At 35.6% G+C, this 26,019-nt stretch overlaps 1 protein-coding gene and 1 pseudogene across 3 annotated transcripts in view; one reads left to right on the plus strand and one right to left on the minus strand.

Moving 5' to 3' along the window:
- RASA2 (RAS p21 protein activator 2) overlaps nucleotides 1–26,019 on the plus strand; it is a 129,150-nt gene that overhangs the window by 33,994 nt on the left and 69,137 nt on the right. For all 3 annotated transcript variants that reach the window (XM_024244968.3, XM_024244969.3, XM_054552761.2), the window contains exons 4-5: nucleotides 8,689–8,783; nucleotides 19,533–19,609. In XM_024244968.3, the coding sequence (XP_024100736.1) occupies nucleotides 8,689–8,783; nucleotides 19,533–19,609 (172 nt within the window). The remainder of the gene's footprint in view (nucleotides 1–8,688; nucleotides 8,784–19,532; nucleotides 19,610–26,019) is intronic.
- Nucleotides 1,248–2,804, minus strand: LOC129058769 (putative uncharacterized protein MSANTD5; annotated as a pseudogene).

Here is a 26,019-nt window from a genome sequence, read left to right on the forward strand (position 1 = left end):
ATTCACTTTTGAGTGAGAAGGGGAGAGGATGACTTTGGTTTCAAACAAGTTAAACTTAGTATTACCGGGGTACAACTTAGTGGTTGTCAACCAACAACATGTTGGTTGACAGTTGGAAATATAGCTCTGAAGCTTAGAGAAAAGAGCTAGAGATGTAGATTTGAGAGTTATTAGCATTAAGTGATAGGTGAAGCCTGTGTTGGAATGAACAAAATTACCTGGGAGTGGATAAGGAGGGTTTCAGGGAAAAAGAGACTTGAAGATAGATAAGGCATATCAGGAAGTAGAAAGAAAGATAGGAGAGATTAATGTCAGAGAAGATAAGGAACCCTTTTAATGTCAGCAACTAGAGAAAGGTGGAGTCAGATAAGGATTGATAGAGGCTATTGGTAATTATTAATAACCTTTGAGAGAATGTATAACTTCGGCCATCATATCTTAAGAAAAATGTTTAGTAATTTTCGTCTCTTTACATGTTATAATCTTAAGGTAATATTTCTTGAAAAGGCCTTTAAGGAATAGCAGCATAAAGTTGAGGTTTATGATTTCCAGAAGTTGCCTTTGTTTTTTGTTTATTTTGAAAGTAAAACTCAATTTTAAGTAAAATAATTTCTAGTAAAAATCAGTTCTTTAGGGAGTGGTGTCAGAAAGCTGTAACTGTTGGTGTGATAACTTTTTCTTAAATGTTTATTCCTTCTAAGGGATAAAATTTCTACATTTAACAGAAAATTCTTTTTCCTTTTGCATATAGAGTTATTATTAAACACACTACATACCCTTTAAGGTTGGAAGTGGTTGATGGTTTTACTTATACATTTTTAACATTTTTCTAGTTCAGTATCATTTTCTTTTGTCATTAACACACAGGTTTGTCTTTTTTTAATTTTGAGCTATTGGAAGTTGAGTTTTCTTAATTTATAATTTGGAGTCACTCAATTGTAGATTAAACACTGACAGCATTTTCTGGAAATGAAATTTGAGCTAGAATTGAGAGAATCATCTTTTAAACTTAAGATCTGAGATTCAGTACAAGTTGAGCATAGATAGATTTTAGGGGTTTTTTATTTTTAATTATATGAGTAATGTATGGATTTTTTTTTTTTTTGTCATTCATTTATTTCACATTTATTCTTATTGTACCAGGCAAAGAGAGGAAGGAGTCATGCACCAACACACACAGATTGTGCTGTTTTTCAGTCTTTCTGATAGAATCAGGATCCATATTCTAACTGTCTTCTAAATCTGGATCAGTCAGTAGAGATGGACCACTGTGGTGGAGGGCCCGGGGCTGCTGAGAGAAAGGCAGGATACATCTGTAGAACTGACCATGGCGGGTTCATGTTCCAGGGCTCCCATCTGGGTGGGTACCTGAGCATTTTCCATGTAGATCACAGGTGTTGGGGCCCACATCGGCTCCTGAAAGTCTCCAGGAATGCCATAGGCTTGGGGCTGGTGCTCGGGAGGTGCAAGGTCAGCCACATCAGCACAGGGAGGACCTGAGAAGTTGCTGATCTTCCATCTGTATCCCAGAATCCTGTGCAGGGCCTCTCCATAAGGACATTGCGAGGGGTGGCACCTTGGCCCCTGCTTGGCCTCATGAATAGTGAAGTGTAAGTCCTGCAAGCTTATCAGCATCTGGAGACATTCCTGCCAGCTCTTCTTTATACCTCTGTGCTTGAGATGCGGGGCAATTGCTTTTGATACTGTGAGATACTTCTTCACCCTGTACACTTCACGCTCAAGGAATTCCCATTCTTGCAGGAAACTCTGGACTTCCTGGCTACTCCATGGTTTTAATTAACTGGACTGAGGGCTTTTCTGGTCCCTGGACTGCTTTTTTTCTGCATGTTTCTGGTAGTTTCAGTCTGAAGTGTCACTTTCTCCATTTTTATTCCTGAGTTTTCTTCTGGGATGATTCTCACTGAGTCTGCAGAGCCTGTTCCTGGGTTGGTGGAACACTGGCACTTACTCTGCTCTAATGGAACCTAGTAGAGTCAGAAGGAGCCTGAGTGTGGAAATGTGTTTGCTTCTCTCTGCTTGTTATGTATGGATATTTTTATTTTTGTAAAAAAATTTTAAATTATGGCATAGATAATCCTTTTTTTTTTTTTTTTTTTTTTTTTTTTGAGATGAAGACTTGCCCTGTTGTCCAGGCTGGAGTGCGTTGGCATGATCTCGGCTCACTGCAGTCTCCGCCTCCTGGGTTTAAGCAATTCTGCCTCAGCCTCCTGAGTAGCTGGGATTACAAATACCCGCCCCCACACCCAGCTAATTTTTATATTTTTAGTAGAGACGAGGTTTCGCCATTTGTCCAGGCTGGTCTCAAACTCTTATCCACCTGCCTTAGCCTCCCAAAGTGCTGGAATTGCAGGCGTGAGCCACCACGCCCAGCCTAAATGACTTTTGACCACTGCCTCCTCCCAGTCCTCTTCCCAGAGGTAATAATTGTTATTAATTCGGGGCATAACTGTTTATATTAGGCATCTTTATATGCTAGGAACAGTTAGTACAAAATGAGAGAAAAAGAAAAACTTTAAGCATATATTTTTATTTCCAATGAGGATTCTAATAATATTGAAATTAAAACATAAATGTTTTACCTCCTATTATGTATTTTTTAGTTATTTTGTTATTCAAGAGCTCAGACAAGTAAACTATGACTATTTTTCTAGAGCTCAAACAAGTAAACTTGACTATCTTAGTAGACTCTGGCAGTTCTCCCCACCCCTCACCCCACCTTGGTTCAGAACCATATAGAAATGAAAGGATTTTACTAGAATGTCAGAGACCTGAATACCAGTCATGACTATGTCACTAACTATGTGATCTTTATTGAGTCATTTTCTTAGGCCTGGTTCATCCATAAAATAAGATTGGGTTTAAAATTGCTAAGGTCTTTTCCAACACTTTGAATTGTAATTTCTGCTGACATTTAGCTTTTAAGCAAAATTTACTGTGTATAAATTGCTTATGACTACATTTTGGTGTCTGTTTGCATAGGGACTATATCAGTTATCTACTGCTATGTAACTACTCCAATACTTACTGGCTTAATACAGCAACCTTACATTTACTCATGATCCTATTGTTTGTCAGTTTGAGCTGAACCTAGCTGAGTGGCTCGGCTGGTCTCGCCTGGGGCTGATGTGCAGTTATCTGGGAGATTGGGGCTGGCTAGTCTGATTCATATGTCTGATGGTTGGTGCTGACTATCCATCCATGAGGAAGGATGGTTGGACCTTCCTCACCACATGGTCTCCTGATTGGTTCTAAGAAGGCAAGCCCTAATGCAAAGGTGTGTCACATTTGCTGATGTCCCATTGATAAAGACAAGTCACATAATCCAAGAGTCAGTGCTATAGGGGACCACACAATGGTGTAGATAACCAGGAGTTATGGAGGCCATTAATATACCAGTCTACCACAAAGACCAAAGTGTATCTATCGAAACCTCGTACACTAAGGCTTCGAAGTGCTGCCATTGTCTCTAAATTGCTGCTGTTGACTATCTGCCAGGATTTGTTGAGTCCTCTGGTCCTGTTTCATTTTTATATAGACAGTAATATTTGTTACTGTTTTTGTTTGTTTGTTTTTTTGAGACGGAGTCTTGCTCTGTCGCCCAGGCTGGAGTGCAGTGGCGTGGCATGATTTCATCTTACTGCAACCTCTGCCTCCTGGGTTCAAGCAATTCTCTTGTCTCGGCCTCCCGAGTAGCTGGGACTACAGGCGCACACTGCCATGCTCTGCTAATTTTTTGTATTTTAGTAGAGATGGCGTTTCACTGTGTTGCCCAGGCTAGTCTCAAACTCCTGAGCTCAGGCAATCCACCCACCTCGGCCTCCCAAAGTGCTAGAATTACAGGCGTGAGCCACCATGCCCGGCCTGTCACTGTTTTTATCTCCTCTTTTAGCCATTTCTGCTAGTGCTCAAATAGGAACAGGACTATCAGGATTTTGCCAACTGGTGAATTGTATCAGGCTGAAATTTCTAAGAATATATTGTATCTAAAAATGGGTCCCAAGGGTAACATAGTATTTACTGATGGCAAGAAAATGCTGCTGACAAATGGTATTAGAAAGCTAAAAATGCTTTTTTTATTTAAAGATCAACAAAGGTGGTTTCTGTGCCCACAGTTCCTTCATTTCCTTTTGTGTTTCCTTTCTTTGTCTGATTTTAAGGAACTAATACAGCATCTGGTGTGTATATGTCTGGTTTTAAGCTCTTTCTGTCCATGAGTTTGTCAGGACAGTGAGGAAATGAAGTACTAACTTTAAATGATTTGTTGGGACGTTTGTTTCTTGTTGACTTTTTTTTTTTTTAAGAGTCGGGGGTCTCACTGTGTTGCCCAGGCTGGACTTGAACTCCTGGGCTCAAGCAGTCCTCCTGTCTCAGCTTCCCAGATACCTGGAACTACAGGCATGAACCACTGCACCCAGATGGGTTTGATTTTTTTTGAAGTTGGTAATTTCATAGCTAGTGAAATAATGAATTAATTTTGTTTAAAATAGTAATCAACAACTGGCCACAGTGGCTCATGTCTATAATCCCAGCACTTTGGGAGGCCAAGGCAGTTGGACTGCTTAAGCTCAAAAGTTCAAGACCAGCCTCGGCAACATGGTGAAAACCCATCTCTACAAAAACTAAAAAGTAGCCAACTGGGACCAACTATAAAAATTACTTCTGGCTACTTGGGAGGCTGAAGTGGGAGGGTCACCTGAGCCCAGGAGATCGAGGCTGCAGTGAGCTGTAATCATGCCACTACACTCCATCCTGGGCAGCAGAGCAAGACCCTGTCTCAAAAAAAAAAATTAAAAAAAATACATAAATAAAAGAAAATAGTAAACACTAAACTAAAACAATCTTTGGGACTATTAGAGGCACAAAAAAGGTTTTTAAGATCATTAAGTTAAAAGTCATTCTAATGCAGAGGAGGCACATCAGATGTAGAGTTTGAGTAATTCACCCAAGATTACACAGCTAATAAGTAACAGAATTGACACCAGGTTATAGAATTAGTGTTTGTGTTAGAAGGAGCACAAACAGGCATGCCTTGGTTTCGAAATCTGGCTGCAGCACCTGTTAGCGGCAAGTTTAAAAATATTGTTCAGCTTTCCTCATCTGTAAGATGGTGATTATACCCTCTACCTCCAAGATTATTAGGAAAATTAAACAAGAAAATATATAAGAATGTCTCCTTATATATACTTATATTTACTGAGGTAGAGACTCAGTAAATGCTGGCTTTTCTTTCAGTTCAGTGCTCTTTCCACTGTGTCGGGCTGCCTACCTTTTACTGTTAATGCCTGCCAGTTTAGTGATTAAACAACAAATCAGAATCATGAGGCTTTTTTTTTATTCTATTTGTGTTTCAGAAACTTGTTCCTTCCTTCCCCATCCTCTCTTCTCCCTCTCCCATACTTCCTTCTCATTTATCCTCTCACCTTTTTTCCTCCTTCATTCTTTGTCTCTTTTCCCCTCTCCCCCTTCCCTGTTTTATTCCCTTGGGCTGATGTATATTTCTTTTTATATGTTATATTGCCTAATAAAGTGCTGGACATGTTGTAGGTATCCTGCTACCTATTGACTTCAAATATTTTTCTTAATTTTCCTGTGCCATTCTTATATATCATTTTCTCTAACTTTGTGGGATCATGTACTCTTTCTTCCCTGCTTCTTCAAGCCAACTAGCCTCATGCAACTAGATCTTTACATATCAGAAACTGACATCTTAAAAAGGAGCTTAAGAATAAGAGCTGGCAATAAAATTACAGATTATTCTCAACTCACAAATGACTTATTTATGCAGCTAGTCAGAGAAGGGTTTCCCTCTCATAGGACAAGAAACATTCAACTCTTCAGTGACAGTGATGTCATGATACTCATGATGCAGAATAGGAGGAAGAGGCTGCTTGCTTTAGAATATATTACCTGTGTGACTAAGAGAGGATTCTCTTTTGGGAAGGCACCTGTGACAGATGAAATGTATTTCCAGTGATCTGAGAGTAATGAGTCATAAGTAGGACAGGTAAATTTCTACTCTAGTTTTTAGCAGCATTGTTAGTTAAATAGAGTTTGGTTAGGGAAGCCTGGAAATCAAATCAGCATTTACAACACAGTGCCATTGTGATTGTTGAATGAGGGAATGAATTTGTCAAACCAATAAACTCCTAAATAAACTTTGTAGGAAACCCTCTTTTAGAATTTGGGACTCGTTTTAGTGATGTTTGTATGTATTATATGTATGTACGTATGTACGTCTATATACATATTCATAAATTATGTACAAAACTAAAAATTATGGAAATTGTAAAGTAGAAATTTCACCAGAAGTCTACTGATTCGTTTCTGGATGGTAAGTAAACTCTCTTAAAATTATGTGCCAGATATTATCTGTGCCTTTTTCTGGGGAGAGGACATAAAAGATACACAGTTACAAAGATTCTTAAAGGGAGGGGAATGGTTCTCAAAAGGTAGGACCTTCAGCTGTAGGATGTATAGATGTATTTCTGTATGTACATATATATTTTTTGAGTATCAGACTGTTAATGCATTGCCTTAACATTTTATTTACGTCTGGTGTGGAATCTGTGGTAATTAGGACTACTTGATAGAATTATGGTAATCATTTGTGGTGTGCAATATTGAATACTTTGTCATAATTTTTTATCTTAAGCCATTCCTGGTAGTATATGGATTTGCCAGGAATGTGATACAATTCATACATAAAACATATCCAGAGATTTGGATGATTTGTCTCTTAACCTAAATTCTTCCTGCAGTTTAAGGAATATTTGAGTATTCCAGTTAGTGCCTGAATTTTATATTTGGCTTTTAATCTGTGTATTTAATACTATAAGAATTTCTGTTTTCCCATCATTTTTATCTTAAATTTAACCAAAAAAGAACTAAAATACATTATTTCCCTAGTGTCATTTTCCATGTGATTTGAATGAACTATAAATGCTATATAGTCACATAAAGATTTTGATCTTCAAATTACATTTTATCCAAAGTATTCAAAAGAAAGTTGGGAAGATATGTATTTGTTATCAGGACCAATTTATTTTAAAATTTTATATGTTTTAACTTCATGTATTCATAGACATATAAAGATGAACTTTCAATAGGCCTCCTTCGATTGTATTTTTTAATACAGTTACCACTCTTTAATAAAATACAGCTGTGTACTTTACTGTTTTCTTTAAAATTAGATGTATCGATTGTCTTTACAGTTTGAATTCCAAGACATGAATGAGAAGCTTATCAAAAACTGTAATGTGGTTACATTCTAAAAATAACAGTTTTATTGAGATGTAATTCACATACCATTAAATTCACCCTTTTAAGGTATACATTATATTTGCTTTTCAGTGGTTCAGAAAAAGAATCATTATATATGTTAGAGGGAGAGAAACATTATAAAAGTTTACAGTAGGGGAATCTGAGTAGAAAATATGGAAATTTTTGGTGTACGGTTCTTGTAACTTTTCTCTGTTTGAAATTATTTCAAAATACATCTTTTTTTCTTTTTTCCAGCACTAATGGCTTGGGTGAATTAAAGTATTTTTTAAATTAAAAAAAGCGTATGGTGTGGTGGGGGCCTTAATATGTTCACAGAGTTGTGTAACTGTCACCACTAATTCCAGAATGAAATTTTAAGCATAGTTTGTATTTGTTTTCCTGTTCCTTCCTTTTCACTTGATATACAAAAGTTGACATATCTTGACAAAAAAATTTCTTTACACTTTTCTTAAAGTTTTCAAATGTTGAACTAAAAGACAAAGGTATATCATAAGTACAAGGAAATAAAGTAGAATTAGGGCGTATAAAATGAAAATTCTTACTTGACAAAAGAAAGTGAACTGCTTTTAACTTTATATATCCTTTGTTGAAACTTTTGTGTAGAATCCTGGAATAAATCATCAGTCTTATGCAAAACTGTGTCTACTTCTTAAAACTTGAATTGAGGAAGGAAATGCTTTGTACCAAGATGGCAAATATTTTATTATAAGAACATTTCTGTTTCTTCCTCTCATACTACTTTGTTCATTGTACTGTATCTTCCTCTGAGAGGGTTTAAACTCTTTAGAGAACTGCCTTAATTTTTGTATGTGTTGGAGCAACATAATCAGTGTTTGCAATGTTTTGATGAAAGTAAATTCTTAATAATAAAATTGTTATAATCTCCCATAATTTTCAAGTCAGTTTTCACTGTTGTTAATGATGTATGATATTGTTTTTCCTTTTCTCTTAATTAGAATTTATAAACTCATACTAAATGCAGATACATCTGCTCAAAACTTGTCATTTGTTCATAGCGTCAAAAAATTGGGAAGATTAGTTTGCACTACCATTGTACCTTGCTTTTTATAATGAGTATACTCTGGGTAAAAACATGAATCTGAATAAGCACTAAAAAAATGCAGTTGCATGTAATACAACTGAGGTTTTATCTAATCCCCTGATTCAAAATGACCCAGACAAAGGTCTGCCAAGGGGCAAGGAGAAATGAGACACTTTTTCATTCTTTAGAATGTAGAAAAAATGCTTTATAAAAATGGATTTTTATGTCAATAGGTACAAATCATTTTAAAATGTTTTCTATAAAGTATTATATAAAACAGTGCTAATGAGTCTTAGGATTATACAAAGCGTGTTTTCTTATATTGTTTTACTTATTTTCTGTAGGAAAAGTAGCCATCAAAAAAGAAGACTTGTGTAATCACAGTGGCAAAGAAACTTGGTTTTCATTACAGCCTGTTGACTCCAATTCAGAGGTTCAGGTAAATATTAAGGCTTATGTAATACAAGAGATTGTCACAGGAAATGAGTAAAAAATGAACTAATTAAACTGGTTCATGTAAATAGAGCACATTATACCTTATTTTAAATTCTGGCATCAAATATTATAGACTTTTGGGTAATATAGGACAGGAAGGTAATGGCTTTGTCATATTGTTTCAAGAATAATGCTCATGTATATGCATATGTGTAGATTTGTGGAGATAAGGGCATTTCTTTCTTACCTTCTTCTGTTTGAGTCACAATAGCAAATTATTATTTTGTCTTTGAGGGGAAAAGTTTTAAGGGAAAATATGTGTTTTATTAACTCTGACTTTGGGGAGAATCCCTGGAAGTCTGATTTTGTCTGTCTTGATTCTCTGTTTACTCTCTAGTAAACTGGACTTGGGGAAATGTTATTCATTTAAACCCTGCCTGAGCCCACTGTGCACAGCCTTCACTCCCACACCCACCCTTTCCTGTTGTTCACCTCGCTTTTTATTTGAAAGAGTATCATTACTCTTTAATCTTTTTCTTTTTTCCAAAATAAGAGACCTTTTTCAGATTCTGAGTAAAGATGTGTGTTTAGCCATAGTAGCTGAAGTTTCTATTTGTTTTTAGAAAATCTGAGTTGCTCTGTCTTAGAAATTATTATTTCTAACTAAAGGGAATCTTTTTGTTGTAGCCTTATTTATTTATAAAATATGGTAAGGATTGTGAAACCATTTCCCGAGGGCATAATTGCAAGCAGGATTCTTCCTCTCTAAAAGAAGTTTTAATTTGCCACTGTGACTCAAACAGAAGTTTAAGACAAGAAAAAAGTGCTACACCCACACCACAGATAATTTGCAAATAAGTGCCTGTGTCTCCATTTCCTCATAATCTCTCAAGCATTCTCTTTGATTAATTATTAAATTCTCAAAAAATTAAGTACTTATGCACTAACACCCCTTCTTAACTGCAAAATTTAACATACTTTTCCTGTTTAACCTACTTTGCCGTGTTTTAATATTCTTGTCTTTCCTTATGACCATAGCTATTATTCAGATTCCAACTGTACAGTATTGTAAATGATCCATGTGAGAAGCAATGTGAAGAAGTGGAAAGGGTTTAAATTAAAAGGCAGAAAACTTAGGTCCTAGTTTTTATATGTAGTTACTTAAATGACATTGAATTTCATTTCTATAAAGTGGGAATAAAAGTTGCTGTGTTCGATTCATATGGTTGTGAGAATTAAGTGAAATATCTGTAAGAATAGTTTAAAAGCTGTTAATGCTATACAGATGTAAAATATTGTCTGTTTACCACCAGTCAGTCTGGTGGCTATTTCCCTAATATTCCTTTACCAAAAGGCAGATATGAAAGTTTTAAAGTACCAGTTTTTCTTTTTAATAGTTTTAAGAAAAGGCATGATAGGAAAAGGCTTTGAAAATTTAAACTGAAATTTTATGAACCATTACATTTTATAAAACTCATAAATTTTGTGAATTTTATGTAAATTTGCTAAACAATTTAAGAGTTCCAGCTCTCAAAAGGTAGAAATCTATATAGAATATAGAATTCTTGGAGATGGTACTAAAGATTAATACAGAGACACAAGACTTTATTTGATGGTGTGTGTGTGTATATATATATGTGTGTGTATATATATATATGCATGTGTGTATATATATGCATATATATGTATATATACACACACATTACATACACATGGGTATGCATATTTATAGATATACATATATATGCATATATGCATGTATATATACACATTTGAGAGATACATATCTCATCTATGAAACATGAAAATTGTGGAAGCAGCAGTTACCCAGATATAATATAGTCATTTTAAAATTTTGTGCCAGTTATTTTCATGACTATAAGTTATTAAACTTTACAACTCTTTTGTCTTAAATGATACTTAATTAATAAGATTTGCCCACTATTTAAAACAGATTTTAGAAGGAAAAGTACTTTATGGGGTGGAAGAGACATATAACACTTTTGGGTTAATATTGTACCATTGAAAATGTTGTTGTCCCACTACTGATAAGGGAATACTAAATTATCTTTATGAGAATAGAAAAGATAGAAAATCATCCCATGGTTCATACAAATCCTACTTTGTTAATAAATTTGTTCACTTCCATAAACTATAAAATTTTACAAAAATACCATGAAACATAAGTGCAATTAATAGGGAAATAGGTGAAAGCTATGAAACAGATTGCATTCAACAGGAACTCAGTCTAATAATTACTATTAGTAATTATACCAGTATATCCTAAGCACAGTACTAAGTACTTAATGTCATTTAACTTTCAGAGTAGCATTATGAGGTAAATAGCATCACCTGCATTTTACAAATAAGGCAAGTGAAATTCAGAGGTTAAATGTCTTCTCCAGAGTCACAGAACTACTAAGTAGTGGAGCCTTGATTCCAAAAGAGATCTGTCTGATTCTAAAACTCCTAACCACAGTGCCTTTACTACCTTTCACCATTCTGTACTATTAGTCATAAAAAAAAATAGATTAGGAGTATCACTTAAATAACATCTGAGTGTAAGGAACAGAAGACTGCTCAGATTTGCTCAAAGAAAATGGGAGAGGCCGTTGGAAAGCTCCTAAAGAGTTTCTTGGAATGTCATCATGGGAACTTTACATTGCCAGTGTGAGCTAGAAAGTTGTCAGGCATTTGCAGAGGAGATGCATCTTAAGTGGAGGTTAGATTCTTAGAACAATAGACATTAAAATTTGCCTGAGTTCATCTGTAAAATGAGTATACAAAATGAAAAGTTAAAAATTTTTGCATAAGTTACAATTATTTTTGAAAAGAGTTTAGTTTCTTATAAGATACCCTAAGGTATTTGGATGGTTTTTTTGTTTTTGGTTGACTACCACATAAAATAATTGGCTTGCATTCTGGGCCATGGTAAATGAAAACTATATAATGTATCTTTAGACTGTAGACCTCCCCGCCGCTCCGACTCAGTACAGCAATAGATACTGCAGGTGGCACATGGAAACTGAGACCCACTAATCATTTCTTCTATTCCTATGTTCACTGTGCTTATTGAGTATAAGTTCTCACTGTTTAAATATTGGTTTTTTTCTTTCCCTTTCATGAAGTGAGTAATGTTTTCTCTCAGTCTTTCCCTCTCATTTTAATAACTATTCGCTTTGCAAAATATAAAGGAAAGAAAAAAACACCATTTTGAGATTCCATTGTATTCTTTTTGTATGTATAATGAGACATGTCTCTTCCCCTGCTTCTCTGTAAATCTACTGCAGTCTCTTTTTGAGACCTAAAAGAGGCCACACCAATTTTTGAGTCCATGTGACCATACAGCTTCCTCACCTCCAACATCTGACTCAGTTTTCTGCCACAATCTAGAGAGAAAGTTTGGCTAAACTTGGGTCAGATGTCTACTTCAATCTAATTTGATATGGTTGGAGGAAAATGCACTGTAAGGCAGTCCACTTTAGGGCTTTGAGTAGGCATGTTCCCTAAGGAAGGGGTTTGAGTAGAGGAAATGATTGGCATTGCTACCTCAGAGGGAGAGATGCTTGTTTCCTAGTTCTACCACTAATTAGCATTTGTGCCCCAAATAATCGCAAGCCTGTTACCTGAGGATCTTCATCTGTGAAATGATAATGTCAGTGCAAAGGGTTCCCTTGGTTGTGAAGTTCTAGGGAAATAACATGCAGAAATGTAATTTAGCTTTCCAGTGGAAAGATCCCAATAGTATTAAGATGGGCTTTATGCCAAAACAGTTGAAAAATTGTTTAGAACTATAACCTCTTACCTTGAATTGTCTCCCGGAGATAATTTTTTATTATTGCTGATACTGTTATACTTGTCAATAATGTTAATAGTTCTTTTCAGTTTCATCTTCAGTAGTTCAAAATATTGTTAGTAACATTTCATGAGTGTATTTTTCTACTTTTTTTTTGTATTTAGGTTTTGGCTTGATTCTACCTTTTGTAATTTTTCCTTCTGGGCTGAACCATTTTTTTCCTCAACCTATTCTAATCTGCTTTCAGACTCTGCAGTGGGTCAGAGAGAGAGCAGAAATGGTTCTTTTTACCAATGACATTGTGTCAATAAGTCTAGTGGACATTTTTCAGTCCTCATCTTACTTGATCTTTGAGCAGCTTTTGATACTGGTGACCACTCCCTCCATTTTGAAGCATTCTCTTCCTTAGTTTCTGATCCTGTTTATGGTCCTAGTTATCATCTATTTCATTTGGTATTCTTTCTCAATATTCTTTGCCACATATGTGAAGTTAATATGGGTTGTGCTGGTGCCTTCTACAAATCCTCTTTTGGCTTCAGTGAACTACAGCCGTGCTATAAGTTATTAGGTCCTGTAACTCACCAGGAACATTAAGTATTTATCCTTTCTTTATTTCTTAGGCACTGTGATAAAAAGCATACTTTACATATGGTTGATTAAACCAGGCCAGGTATGGTGGCTCACTGCAGTCCCAGCACTTTGAAAGGTTGAGGCAGACAGATTGCTTGAGCCCAGAAGTTTGAGACCAGCTTGGGCAACATAGCAAGACCCCATCTTTATAGGGAGGGAAAAAAAGAGTGATTAAACCAAATCTCCCATGTGGAGAATTTGCTGCTGTCATTAATTAAGGAGTTTGTCTCACACAACTTGTCCAAGCAGTAAATCCAGATGTGGTATCAACCATGTCCTATATGATGCAATTACTTAGTTAATAGGTCTTTACCAACAAGCATATCTTGAATTTCTGGATCATGCCATAAGTTATTGATTGTTTTATTGGTTTTTTTTTTTTTTTTTAAAAGACCTCTGCCTTACCTGTTTAAAAAGACATTTAAAAATAAATGCAATGATTATAGCTAATAATAAATACACGAGGATTTTTAAAACATGCCCTATTCAAGCCATAACAAATGTAAAAACATAATTCATTATTGCAGGTTGAGTTTAACTTCATTTTAAATTTTTATATGTGAATTAATAATGAGCCATTCTAGATCATATTAAATACTTCTTTAAGGAGAAAACAACACCTTCATAAAGAACTGCCATTAATATAAGAGATACTAAACAAAATTTATATTTTGCTTTTTCATCTGATGGGCAATTGTGTCCAAAATTATTTATAGAGGTAATTTCTACATATTAAAACATCCATCAGAAACCCCGAAGTTGGGATATTTTTCACTTCATGTACAGGCATACCTTCTTTCATTGTACTTCACTGTATTGTGCTTCACAGATACTACATTTTTTACAAATTGCAGGTTTGTGACAACTGTGTGTCAAGCAAATCTATCTGCCTCGTTTTTCCTACATCATGTGCTCACCTCATGTCTCTACGACAGCCTTTTTTAGCAATAACATATTTTTAAATTAAAATATGTATATCGTTATTTAAGACATATTGCACGCTTAATGGACTGCAATATAGTATAAATGTAACTTATATGCATTAGAAAACCAAAAAATTTTTGTGACTTTCTATTTAGATATTTGCTTTATTGAAGTGGTCTGGACCCTTAGACAGTATTTCCAAGGTATGCCTGTAAAAATATTTTTTACCAGTTGAAACATACTGAGTTATTTTATATGGAAATGGTGTTTTGTGATAAAAACAAAATAAAGTTTAGTCTTGAGAGGATTTTAAGTGCATGTGTTATGTTTTGCTCAAATACCTCTGTATTGGTCCTTTTTTGTGTTGCTATAAAGGAACATCTAAGGCTGAGTAATTTATAAAGGAAAGAGGTTTATTTTGGCTTACAGTTCTTCTGCAGGTTGTACAGGAAGTATGGTGCTGGCATCTGCTTCTGGTGAGTGCTTCAGGAAGCTTACAATCATGGTGGAAGGTAAACGGGGAGCAGGCTTATTACAGGATGAGAGAGGGAGCAAGAGACAGAAGGCAGAAGTCCCAGACTCTTAAACAACTAGATGTCACATGAACTAACTAAGCAAGACGCACTTATCACCAAGGGGGTGGCACTAAGCCATTCATGAGGGATCTGCCCCCATGATCTGACACCTCCCACTAGGCCCCACCTCCAACAATGGGGATCACATTTCATCATGAGATTTGGAGGGACAAACATTCAAGCCATATCAACCTCTGTTCATCTTATTTTTCCAAACTGTATGCAGAAATTTACACAGTATCTTCTATATGGTACCAAGAATATATGTAATATACAATTGAAATAATCACAGATATTTTTGTGTGAAATTTTTGTAAAATTAATTGAAATAAAGTTAGCATATAAAATACTAAATCTTCAAATAGTACCTGTATTAGCCTGTTTTCATGCTGCTGATAAAGACATATCCGAGACTGGGAAGAAAAAGAGGTTTAATTGGACTTACAGTTCCACATGACTGGGGAGGCATCAGAATCATCGCAGGAGGTGAAAGGCACTTCTTACATGGCAGTGGCCAAAGAAAATGAGAGAGAAGCAAAAGCGGAAACCCCTGATAAGCCCATCAGATCTTGTGAGACTTATTCACTATTACGAGTATAGCACAGGAAAGACTGGCCTCCATGATTCAATGACCTCCCCCCCGGGTTCCTCCCACCACACATGGGAATTCTGGGAGATACAATTCAAGTTGACATTTGGTGGGGACACAGCCAAACCAAATCAGTACCAGAGTAATGTAAGTTCCTCAGAATGCCCCTTAATACAAGATAATGTGATATTATAACTGCATGTATCAGCCTAACATAATGATATGGAAGTCATATAGAGCAATACCTTCCAAGAATTTGGTTTATTTTTTATTAAAGATGTATAATACAGAGCAAGGTATCTGATGTTCCAACATTTTCTGACATACATGAAAATTATACTGTCGTTGAGCTTCCTTTAAGAGATTGAATAATAAGAATGCAGTTGTACACCAAATCACATTACATGTTTATTATCAAACATAGTGCCTTGTTAGATTCTTTTTTTTTTTTTTTTTGAGATGGAGTTCTGCCGGAGTGCAATGGTGTGATCTCAGTTCACCACAACCTCTGCCTCTTGGGTTGAAGTGATTCTTCTGCCTCAGCCTCCCGAATAGCTGGGGTTACAGGCATGCGCTACCATACCCGGCTAATTTTGTATTTTTAGTAGAGACAGGGTTTCTCCATGTTGGTCAGGCTGGTCTCAAACTCCTGACCTCAGGTGATCTGCCTGCCTCAGCCTCCCAAAGTGCTGGGATTACAGGCATGAGCCACTGCGCCCAGCCTCCTTGTTGGATTCTTAATGTTACTTCTTTGTAGGTTCTTTATTTTTCTTATTTGTCCCTAGGAATTCTTGAATCTGTGGCTTGTCTTCTATCAGTTTTGGAAAATTCCAGGCAATTATCTTATCTCCTTTTTTCTTCTGCCCTGTTCTTTTTTTCTCTTCTCTGCTGTGACTCCAGTTACATGAAAAATAGGCCATTTCACCATGTCTCATATGTCTCCTATGCTTTTTCCCTCTCTGTGCTTCATCGTGGATATTTTCTACTGACCTGTCTCCCATTTCACCAGTCCTCTTTTCAGCTGTGGCTACTCTGCTACTAAATACATTTTCATTTTGGTTTATTACTTAGTTCTAACTTTTCTATTTCATTCATTTTATAGTTTCCAGGCATCTGCTGGATTTTTCATTTTGTTTTACATCTTTTAAAATAAAATAGCTATTTTAGGCTGGATGCAGTGGCTCACACCTGTAATCCCAGCACTTTGGGAGGCCAAGGCAGGAAAATTACTTGAGGTCAGAAGTTCAAGACCAGCCTGGCCAACATGGTGAAACCCTGTCTCTACTAAAAATACAAAAATCAGCTGGGCGTGGTGGCACATGCCTGTAGTCCCAGCTACTCGGGAGGCTGAGGCAGGAGAATCGCTTGAACCCAGGAGGCAGAGGTTGCAGTGAGCTGAGATCATGCCACTGCACTCTGGCCTGCGCGACAGAGCTAGACTCTGTCTCAAAGAAAAAAAAAAGCAATTTTAAATTCTGTCAGTTCCAATATCTGCATCTCTTGTAAGTCCATTGCTTTCCTCATTTTTTCTCTTGGTTTTTGATCTTCTGGCATATTCTGTAATTTTTAATGGAATGCTGGAGATTAAAATATAAAATATATTGGAGATAATTTGAGGGCCTGAATGACATATTTCCCCTAGAGAAGAAGTATGATTCCCTGCCAGCAACTTCTGTTTCTATCTTGTTGGCCAGAACTACATCATATGGCTATCCCTGATCTCAAGGGAGGCTACAAAATGTCAGTTTGCTGGGCTCATAACTGCCCCATCAAAAAACAAAACACACACACACACACACACACACACACACACACACACAGACACACAAACTTGTTTTGCTGCAGTTCACATCTATAAAATGATTACAGATATAAGGAAAACTGAACTTTTGTGTGAAGAGACTAAAAAGTATTCTAAAATGTTCACTGATTTGAGTTTCTAAAACTGAAAAGCAGTTTTAAATAATTTAAAACTTTGTTCATTTTTCTTTACTAAGAACAACACAGTAGTAGTAAAAACTTTGAAAATTAAATTGGTAGTATAAACTTTTAAAATCTGAAAATTAAATTGGTAGTATGAACTTTTAAAATCTAGAGCAAAAAAGTAAAGAAAATCTTCTGAAATTTCACCAACCAAAGGTATCTTCTATCAACATTTTGGTAGATGATCTTGTAATTTTATACATATATGTTTTTTATTTTAATAAGTTAACATTATAGTATGTACCCTATTTTGTGATTTATTTCTTTTGCTAAGTATCGTATGTATTTCCTTGTTAAAGTATATAATGAGTTAGTGTTTTACAGTTTAGAAATTATAATTTCTTTAATTTAACTCATAATGCCTTTTAATTTAGTGTTCCACACTAACAGTATGTGTTTTGTGTCTGCCTGTTCTGTCCTCACACTTTTCTTGACCAGGTTAATATATAATTATGTTATTGTTGATTAATACCTAAGGAATGTTTTATTTACCAGTCAGTGGGAGTAATGAACATATTAGGTAGGCTCTGACTCAATAATAATGATTTCTGGCAGAATCTCATTAAATATCCTTTTGACTTGCTATAATACTATGATTTTAGTTGTAAACAAAATGATTGTCTTTTTCTACTCTATTGTCATAGTTTTTATTTTTTAGAACTGGAATAGATCCTAGACATTTCCTGAGAGACAGTTGTGTTAGCATACGATTTCTGTAATAAAATGTATATATGTTAAAATTGTAAAACTGCAAATTTTTGTGCAATTGGCTTGGCTCCCTTGCTAGCCAAGTAATACATACATGCTGTCACAACAGAAAATATGATTTCAAAATTCTAGTTGAGTAATATTACAAATTACAGATCATGGACCTTCAAGATCACTCTTGAATAGTAGAGATTGTAAATACTAAATGCAGGAATAATGAAAGACCTAGTTTACAAATTATGTATGATTTTATAAATATTTGTGCCTAGATTTTTAGTGGAAGATTGCTTAATTTAGTGCCAGCTCCACGTAACTGCTATTAATTTTGCTACCACAGATGTGTTTGCTGCTTTAGACCTTAGCTTTCTCAGGCAGACTTTTGTTTTAAGATCCATCAGTATTTATTGCTCATCTCTTAACTATTCATCTAACCCTGAGCTTTGTACCTGGTGGACCTCAGATTCATTCTTGTATAAGTCCCCTTAAAATAGTGAGGGTGTTTCAGGTTAGGTTTCTGTGAAAGAATTTTTGAAAGGGGTTGTTCTAAAGAGGAACAGTGACTAGGTAATGAACTTTCCTACCTCTAATGAAATCACTCACGTCATCAGTCCCTAGACATCAGTCCCCTGACATCTCCACGTGGCAGTGTGAGAATTTGTCTTGTCAGCTGGGTGGAGGTAATCCAGTACTGTTTCTTAACCAGTTTAGAATTGCTCATGATTAGCGCAGAATTGCTCATCACCAGCGGCAGGGTAGAAATATCAAGCTCTGGATTATATTGTTCCTAAGCCTTTGTTTCTTGAGAAGTTGATAGTTTGAATTCTTTTGAACTTACACTACTTAGTTTTTAAAAATTCGTCTATTAATATCTCTTTAAGAAAGTACTCCTTTATTTTCAGTGTCCCATCTTTCCATCAAGACTCTTGGCCATATGTTATCTTTTGTTTATTGTCTTCCCAACTAGATTGTACGCTGCTTGTAAGCAGTGACTTACATCTTTGACATCTATGGATTCCTACCCACTCCCACAGTGCCTTCTGAAACATAGTAGACATTCCATAAATCTTTATTGTTTGATCAGAGTAAGTAGTGACAAACTGAGTTTTATTGGCTGTAACTTAGTTTTTAGTTGTTTTAGAATTGTATGATTTCTTTGTCTTTTAATGATACAGCTTCTGTCCTTAATGCTGGTTTATCTTCTGGAAAAAGCATCCTACATTTTATAATTTGGTTTTATCTCAAAATTTCCTTAAATTTAGGTATTATCTTTCCTTTTAGTCTATGATAATTAGATATATAAATATTTATTGAATTGGACATAAAATTCTTAAATTTGAATACCGTGTTTGACATAAGTATTTGTTTCATGTCTTTCAGAACTTTGATCTATGGTTTTGGTTATTATTCATTTAACAAGTACTTAGTGTAGGCAAAGCCATGTGCTAGTGGTCAGTGGATAAATACTGTGATGATTTGAAAAGGCACATACCTTTAATATTTTGTCAGTAAAATAGACTACTCAGTTTGTAATTTTTTTTGTCATTATAGGGTAAAGTTCACCTTGAATTAAAACTGAATGAACTGATAACGGAGAATGGAACTGTATGCCAGCAGCTTGTTGTACAGTAAGCATTTTTTTTAACCAAAATCAACTAGAAATAATTCTCCATTTTGTATTCTTTCGATTTTAAGCCAACTCCTTATTTTAACTTCAAAAACTTTTTTCAAAAATGAGATTCTGCTATGTCATTCCTTTTGTGAAGTTGATTTTCAATTTTCTCGTAGTCTACTCAGGTTATGGTGAGTCATTAATTTATTCAACTAATATTTATTGAATATGGGTTAAATGATATATATGGGCATTAAGGATAAGGGTGTCTAACTCTCTGGCAGTGGAGAATTGGAAAGGCTTCCCAAAGAAAGTCCTCTAGAAATTGTCATACCACAGAGCAGAGCTTTAGAGACCTTGGAGCTAGAACTAATGCCCACTCAGAGATGACCAGTATTGATTCCCACCTACTTTGAATTCCTTTTTACCTCTTCCACCCTCAAGTCATTTTTTACCACCCAGACTCTAATCTCCTGGCTGTTCTGGAAATCTGTTGTAGCCCAATCCCCTGCTCTTTTCCTCCCCTCCAAACCCTTACTCTGTGATATCAATAGACTGCCAGATAACCTTCACTTCTTCTGGGTGTTTTCTCTATTTTTGCATTGGTTGACATCTGAATATCCCACAAAGTACTGCAGTTTCACAGCCTTCTCAGTTAGAGGCTTTGTTTTTCTATCATATCCACATATTGTAAGGCCAGGAAGTAGAGTAGATATTACTCTCCTATTGCTGCTCCAGACTGTAACTTATTCTCATCAATTGTGAACCCCAGCTCCTTTGAGGTATTCTATCTGTATATAAATATGTCTGTTTGCTACTATATATAATACTTATTGCGTTAATTTTTTCCGACCTCTTTGAAAGAAGATTGCATGTGTATGACTCTTTATCTCTTAATATATCAGTATGTATTTCCTAAGAATAAGGAATATTATCTTAAATAACTCCAGTACAGTTACCAAATTCAGGAAGTTTAACATTGTTACAATACTTTTTAAAAATCTATAGTTATTTTCTAATATTTTAATCTGCAGTTATTATATTCCACTTTTGTTAACTGTCCCAGTGATGTCTATTAAGGCATTTTTTTCCTTCTAAGAAAGGATCTGCTCCAAGATTATGTTTTATGTTTAGTTGACGTGTCTCTTTAATCTCCTTTAACATGGAACAATTTTTTGCTTTTCTTTGATTGTATTAACATTTTTTAAGAATATAAGCCAGTTTTTTTTTTTTTTTAAATGTTTGTCAATTTGGGTTTACCTACTAAAAACAGTTCAAGATCTGTTTGCAGCTTTTTCTCCACAGACTGACTCTGTAGACCAACTGAGAGCATATGGTGAAAGTATCTGGATTAGGTCTTCCACTCCTCCCTCCCCTGCTTCAGTTTAATTATAATAGTCATTTGAAATACAGTTAGTTTGGTTGGTTTGGTTTGTTTGCATTCAATTTAAGGGTTTTCTTGTGCCCCTTCCCCCCAATTTAAGTTTTTTCCCCCATCCTTCTAGGCTTAATTTTATTTTTGAATAGAATATTTGCGTGATTTCAAAAATCAAAACTGTAACAAAAGGCGTTACTCAGAGATGTGTAGTTCAGTTCCCTCTCCCCACACCCAGCTCCAAGCAACCGTGATCTGATTTCTGTCCCTATAGTTTTTGCCTTTTCCAAAGTGTTATTTGAACAAAAGTATATGATATGTCTTTTTTGTGTCTGCTGTCTTTCACTTAGCATAATGCTTTTGAGATTCATCCACATTGTACGTATATAATTTCCTTTTTGGTGTGTTATTTGTTTCTTGCCATAATTTGATAGATACTGTTATCCTCATTTTGCAGATGACAAAACTGATGCCCATGTTGGTTAAATAAGCCTAATTTCACACAGGAAGTGTTGGAGCCTGAATTTGAACTCTAGCAGTTTGATTTTTTTCCCCCAACTTTAAAATTTTGAAATAATTACAGCTTTACAGAAAGTTGTAAGGATAGTACAGAGAGGTCCTGTGTACCCTTCATTCTTTTTCCCTCAGTGGGTACATCTTGCATGACTATAGCACAATACCAAAACCAGGAAATTTACATTGGCATAATGTATGTATATAGTTATAGATCATTTTATCATGTGTGTAGATTTGTGTAACTACCACCACCAAGTTACGAAACTCTTCTGTCACCATAAAGATATCCCTCATCCCATAGCTTTATAGTCATAACGACTCCTCTCTTCTAACCCTTCGCAACCTCTAATCTGTCTTTATATCTATAATTTTGTCATTTCAAGAATGTTATGTGAATGGAATCTTATAATATGTGACCTTTTGAGATTGGCTTTTTTTACTCAGCTCTATCTGAATGACTGTGTAGTTTTTTGTAGATGGAATATAGTTGGGTCACTTTTTAAAAAAATCATTTTTGCCAATCTCTGTCTTTTTTTGGTGAGTTTTTTCCATTTATTTTTAATGTAATTATTGAATATGAGGCTTAAATATGCCATTTTTTGTTTGTTTTCTGTTTGTTTCCTATTTTATAGTTTTCTGTTTTCTTTTTCCTATGGGTTACTTGAACACTTTTTAGAATTCCATTTTGATTTATTTATATTGTGTTTTTAAAAAATCTGTAGTCTATCTCTTTGTATAGATTTTTTTTTAGTGGTTGCTCTAGATATTACATTATACATGCATAACTAATCATAATGTACTGATGTCAACATTTTACCAGTTAGAATAAAATGTATATACTTTACCTTTCTTTAAATCCCTTTACCCTCCCCCATTTGTAATATACTTTGTCTACATATATTGAGAACCACATCAAACAATGTTATAATTTTTGCTTCAGCCATCTAACACAATTGAGAAGAGTTAGAGGAGAAGGAAAGTGTAAGTCTATTGTCTTTACCCACATTTTTGCCCTTTCCATGTTATTTTTTTCCTTTCTGATGTTTCAAGATTCCTTCTGTGATTAAGTTTATAGAGTTTCCTCTTAACATTCTTTTAGAGTAAGTCTCTTGGTGATACATTCTCTTGGTTTTCCTTCATCTCAGAAGGTCTTGATTTCCTCTTCATTTGTAAAAGATAATTATACTAGATACAGAATTCTGAGTGGACAGTTCTTTTCTTTCCACATTTGAAAATGTACCACTTCCTTGTGTCCTCGATGGTTTCTGATGTGAAATTCATTGTCATTCAAATTGTTTTTCCCTATGGGTAACACACTGTTTTTCTCTGGCTTCTTTTAAGGTTGTTCTTTGCCTTTAGATTTCTTTTCTTTTTTTCTTTTTTTTTTGGATATGGAGTCTAGTTCTGTCGCTCAGGCTGGAGTGCATTGATGTGATCTCAGCTCACTGCAACCTCTGCCTCCTGGGTTCAAACGATTCTCATGCCTCAGCCTCCGAAGTAGCTGGAATTATAGGCATGCACCATCATGCCCAGCTAATTTTTACATTTTTAGTACAAACGGGGTTTCGCCATATTGGCCAGGCTGCTCTCGAGCTCCTGGCCTGAAGTGATTCTTCTGCCTTGGCCTCCCAAAGTCCTGGGATTATAGGTGTGAGCCACCACGCCCAGCCTGCCTTTAGATTTCTATATGTTTTAGCTTGACTGTGATGTATCCTGGAATAGATTTCTTTTAGTTTATCCTGTTTGGGGTTCGCTCAGCTTCTTGACTGTGTATATTTATGTCTTTTGCCAGATTTGGGGAATTTTCAACCATTATTTCTTCTATTAATTCTTTATCACCTCTGCTATCTTCCTCTTCTTCTTTCAGAACGCCAGTGGCACAAATGTTAGGTCTTTTTTTTTTTTTTTTTTTTTTACAGTCCCAGAGGTCCCCCTGAGGCTTTGTCCTTTGCTTTTCCCCCCAAGTCTATTTTCCCTCTGTTGTTCAAACTGGGTGATTTCTATTGTTATGTCTTCAAGTTCACTGATTCTTTCCTCTGTCCACATCTTCATTCTTCTGTTTAGCCTATCTGTTGAGTTTTTTATTTTGGTTATTTATATTTTTAAGTTCTAAAATTTATATTTGATTCTTCTTTATAACTTTTTTCCTTTGGTGAGAGTTTCTTTTGCTGAGACTTTCTTGTTTGTTTTTTTGTTTCAAACATATTCATAATTGCTCATTGCATTATTCACAATAGCAAAGACATGGAATCAACTTAAATGGCCATCAATCGCAGACTGGATAAAGAAAATGCAGTACATATATGCCATGGAATACTAGCCATAAAGAATGAGATCATATCCTTTGCAGGAACATAGGTGGAGCTGGAGGCCATTATCCTTAGCAGACTAATGCAGAAACAGAAAACGAAACCAAACACTGCACGTGCTCACTTATAGTGGGAGCTAAATGATGAGAATGCATGGACACATAGAGGAGAACAGCAGACATTAGGGCCTACCAGAGGGTGGAGGGTAGGAGGAGGGAGAGGATCAGGAACAATAACTAATGGGTGCTAGCCTTAATACCCAAGTGACAAAATAATCTGTACAACAAACCCTTGTGGCACAAGTTTACCTATATAACAGACCTGCACATGTACCCCTGAACTTGTTAAAAAAAAAAATTGCTCATTGAATTATTTTTATGATGGCTGCTTTCAGATCCATGTCACATAATCATAACAATCATGTCATCTTGGTGTTAGTGTCTTGTATTAGTCCATTCTCACATTGCTATAAAGAAATACCTGAGACTGGGTAATTTATAAAGAAGTTTAATTCACTCATGGTTCTGCAGGCTGTATAGGAAGCATGGCAGCATCTGCTTCTGTGGAGGCCTCAGGAAGCTTCCAATCATAGCAAACGCCAAGGGGGAGCAGGTGTCCTACATGGCAGGAGCAGGAACAGGAGAGAGAGTGGGGAGGTACTACATACTTTTTTTTTTTTTTTTTTGAGACGGAGTCTTGCTCTGTCGACCAGGCTGGGGTGCAGTGACACGACCTCCACCTCCTGGGTTCAAGTGATTCTCCTGCCTCAGCCTCCCGAGTAGCTGGGATTACAGGTGTGCACCACCACACCTGGCTAATTTTTGTATTTTTAGTAGAGTCGGGGTTTCATCATGTTGGTCAGGCTGGTCTCAAACTCCTGACCTCATGATGTGCCCACCTCAGCCTCCCAAAGTGCTGGGATTAGAGGCATGAGCCACCAAGCCTGGCCCTCTTTTAGTTATTTTTAAATGTATAATAAATTATTGTTGACCGTAGTCACTTTCTTATTCCATTAAATACGAGATCTTATACATTATATCTAACTATATTTTTGTACCCTTACTTCCCATCCCAGCCCCTGGAAAACATTGTTCTACTCTCTGTTATCATGAGTTCAGTTGCTTGAGTTTTTAGCTCCCACAAGTGAGACCATACGAAGTTTGTCTTTTTGTGCCTGGTTTATTTCACTTAACATAATGATCTCCAGTTCCATCCCTGTTATTTTGAATGACAGGATCTGATTCTTTTTTGTGACTGAAAAGTACTCCATTATGTATATATACCACATTTTATTTATCAGTTCGCCTGTTGATGGACACTTAGATTGCTTCCAATTCTTGACTATTGTGAATAGTGCCACAGTAACCATGAGAGTGCAGATATCTCTTCAATATACTGATTCCCTTTCTTTAGTGGGATTGCTGGATCATATGGTAGCTCTGTTTTTAGTTTTTTGAGGAACCTCCAAACTGTTCTCCATAGTGGTTTTATTAATTTACATTGCCACCAGTAGTGTACAAGGGTTCCCTTTTCTCCATATTCTCACCAATATTTGTTATGCATGTCTTTTGGATAAAAGCCATTTTAACTGGAGAAAAATTATAATTTCATTGTAGTTTTGATTTACACTTCTCTGATGATCAGTGATGTTGAGCACCTTTTCATAAACTTGTTTGCCATTTGTATGTCTTCTTTTGAGAAATATTTATTCAGATCTGTTGCTCATTTTTAAATCAGATTATTATATTCTTTTGCTGTAGAGTTGTTTGACCTCCTTACATATTCTGGTTATTAATCCCTTCTCAGATGGATAGTTAGCAAATATTTTCTCCCATTCTGTGGGTTGTCTCTTCACTTTCTTGATCGTTTCCTTTGCTGTGTAGAAGCTTTTTAACTTGGTGTGATCCCATTTGTCTATTTTCGCTTTGGTTGCCTGTGCTTGTGTGCTTGTGGCAACCATTATGCAAGAAATCTTTGTCTAGTCCAGTGTCCTGGAGAGTTTCCCAATGTTTTCTTGTAGTAATTTCATAGTCTGTGGTCTAGATTTAAGCCTTTAATCCATTTTTATTTGATTTTTTTAATATGGTGAGAGATATGGGTTTAGTTTCATTCTTCTACATATGGATATCTATTTTTCCCAGCACCACTTATTGAAGAAACTGTCCTTTCCGCAATGTATGTTCTTGGCACCTTTATTAAAAATGAGTTCACTGTAGATGTACGGAT

The sequence above is a fragment of the Pongo abelii genome, chromosome 2 (assembly GCF_028885655.2).
Source record: "Pongo abelii isolate AG06213 chromosome 2, NHGRI_mPonAbe1-v2.0_pri, whole genome shotgun sequence".
Classification (NCBI taxonomy): Eukaryota; Metazoa; Chordata; class Mammalia; order Primates; family Hominidae; genus Pongo; species Pongo abelii.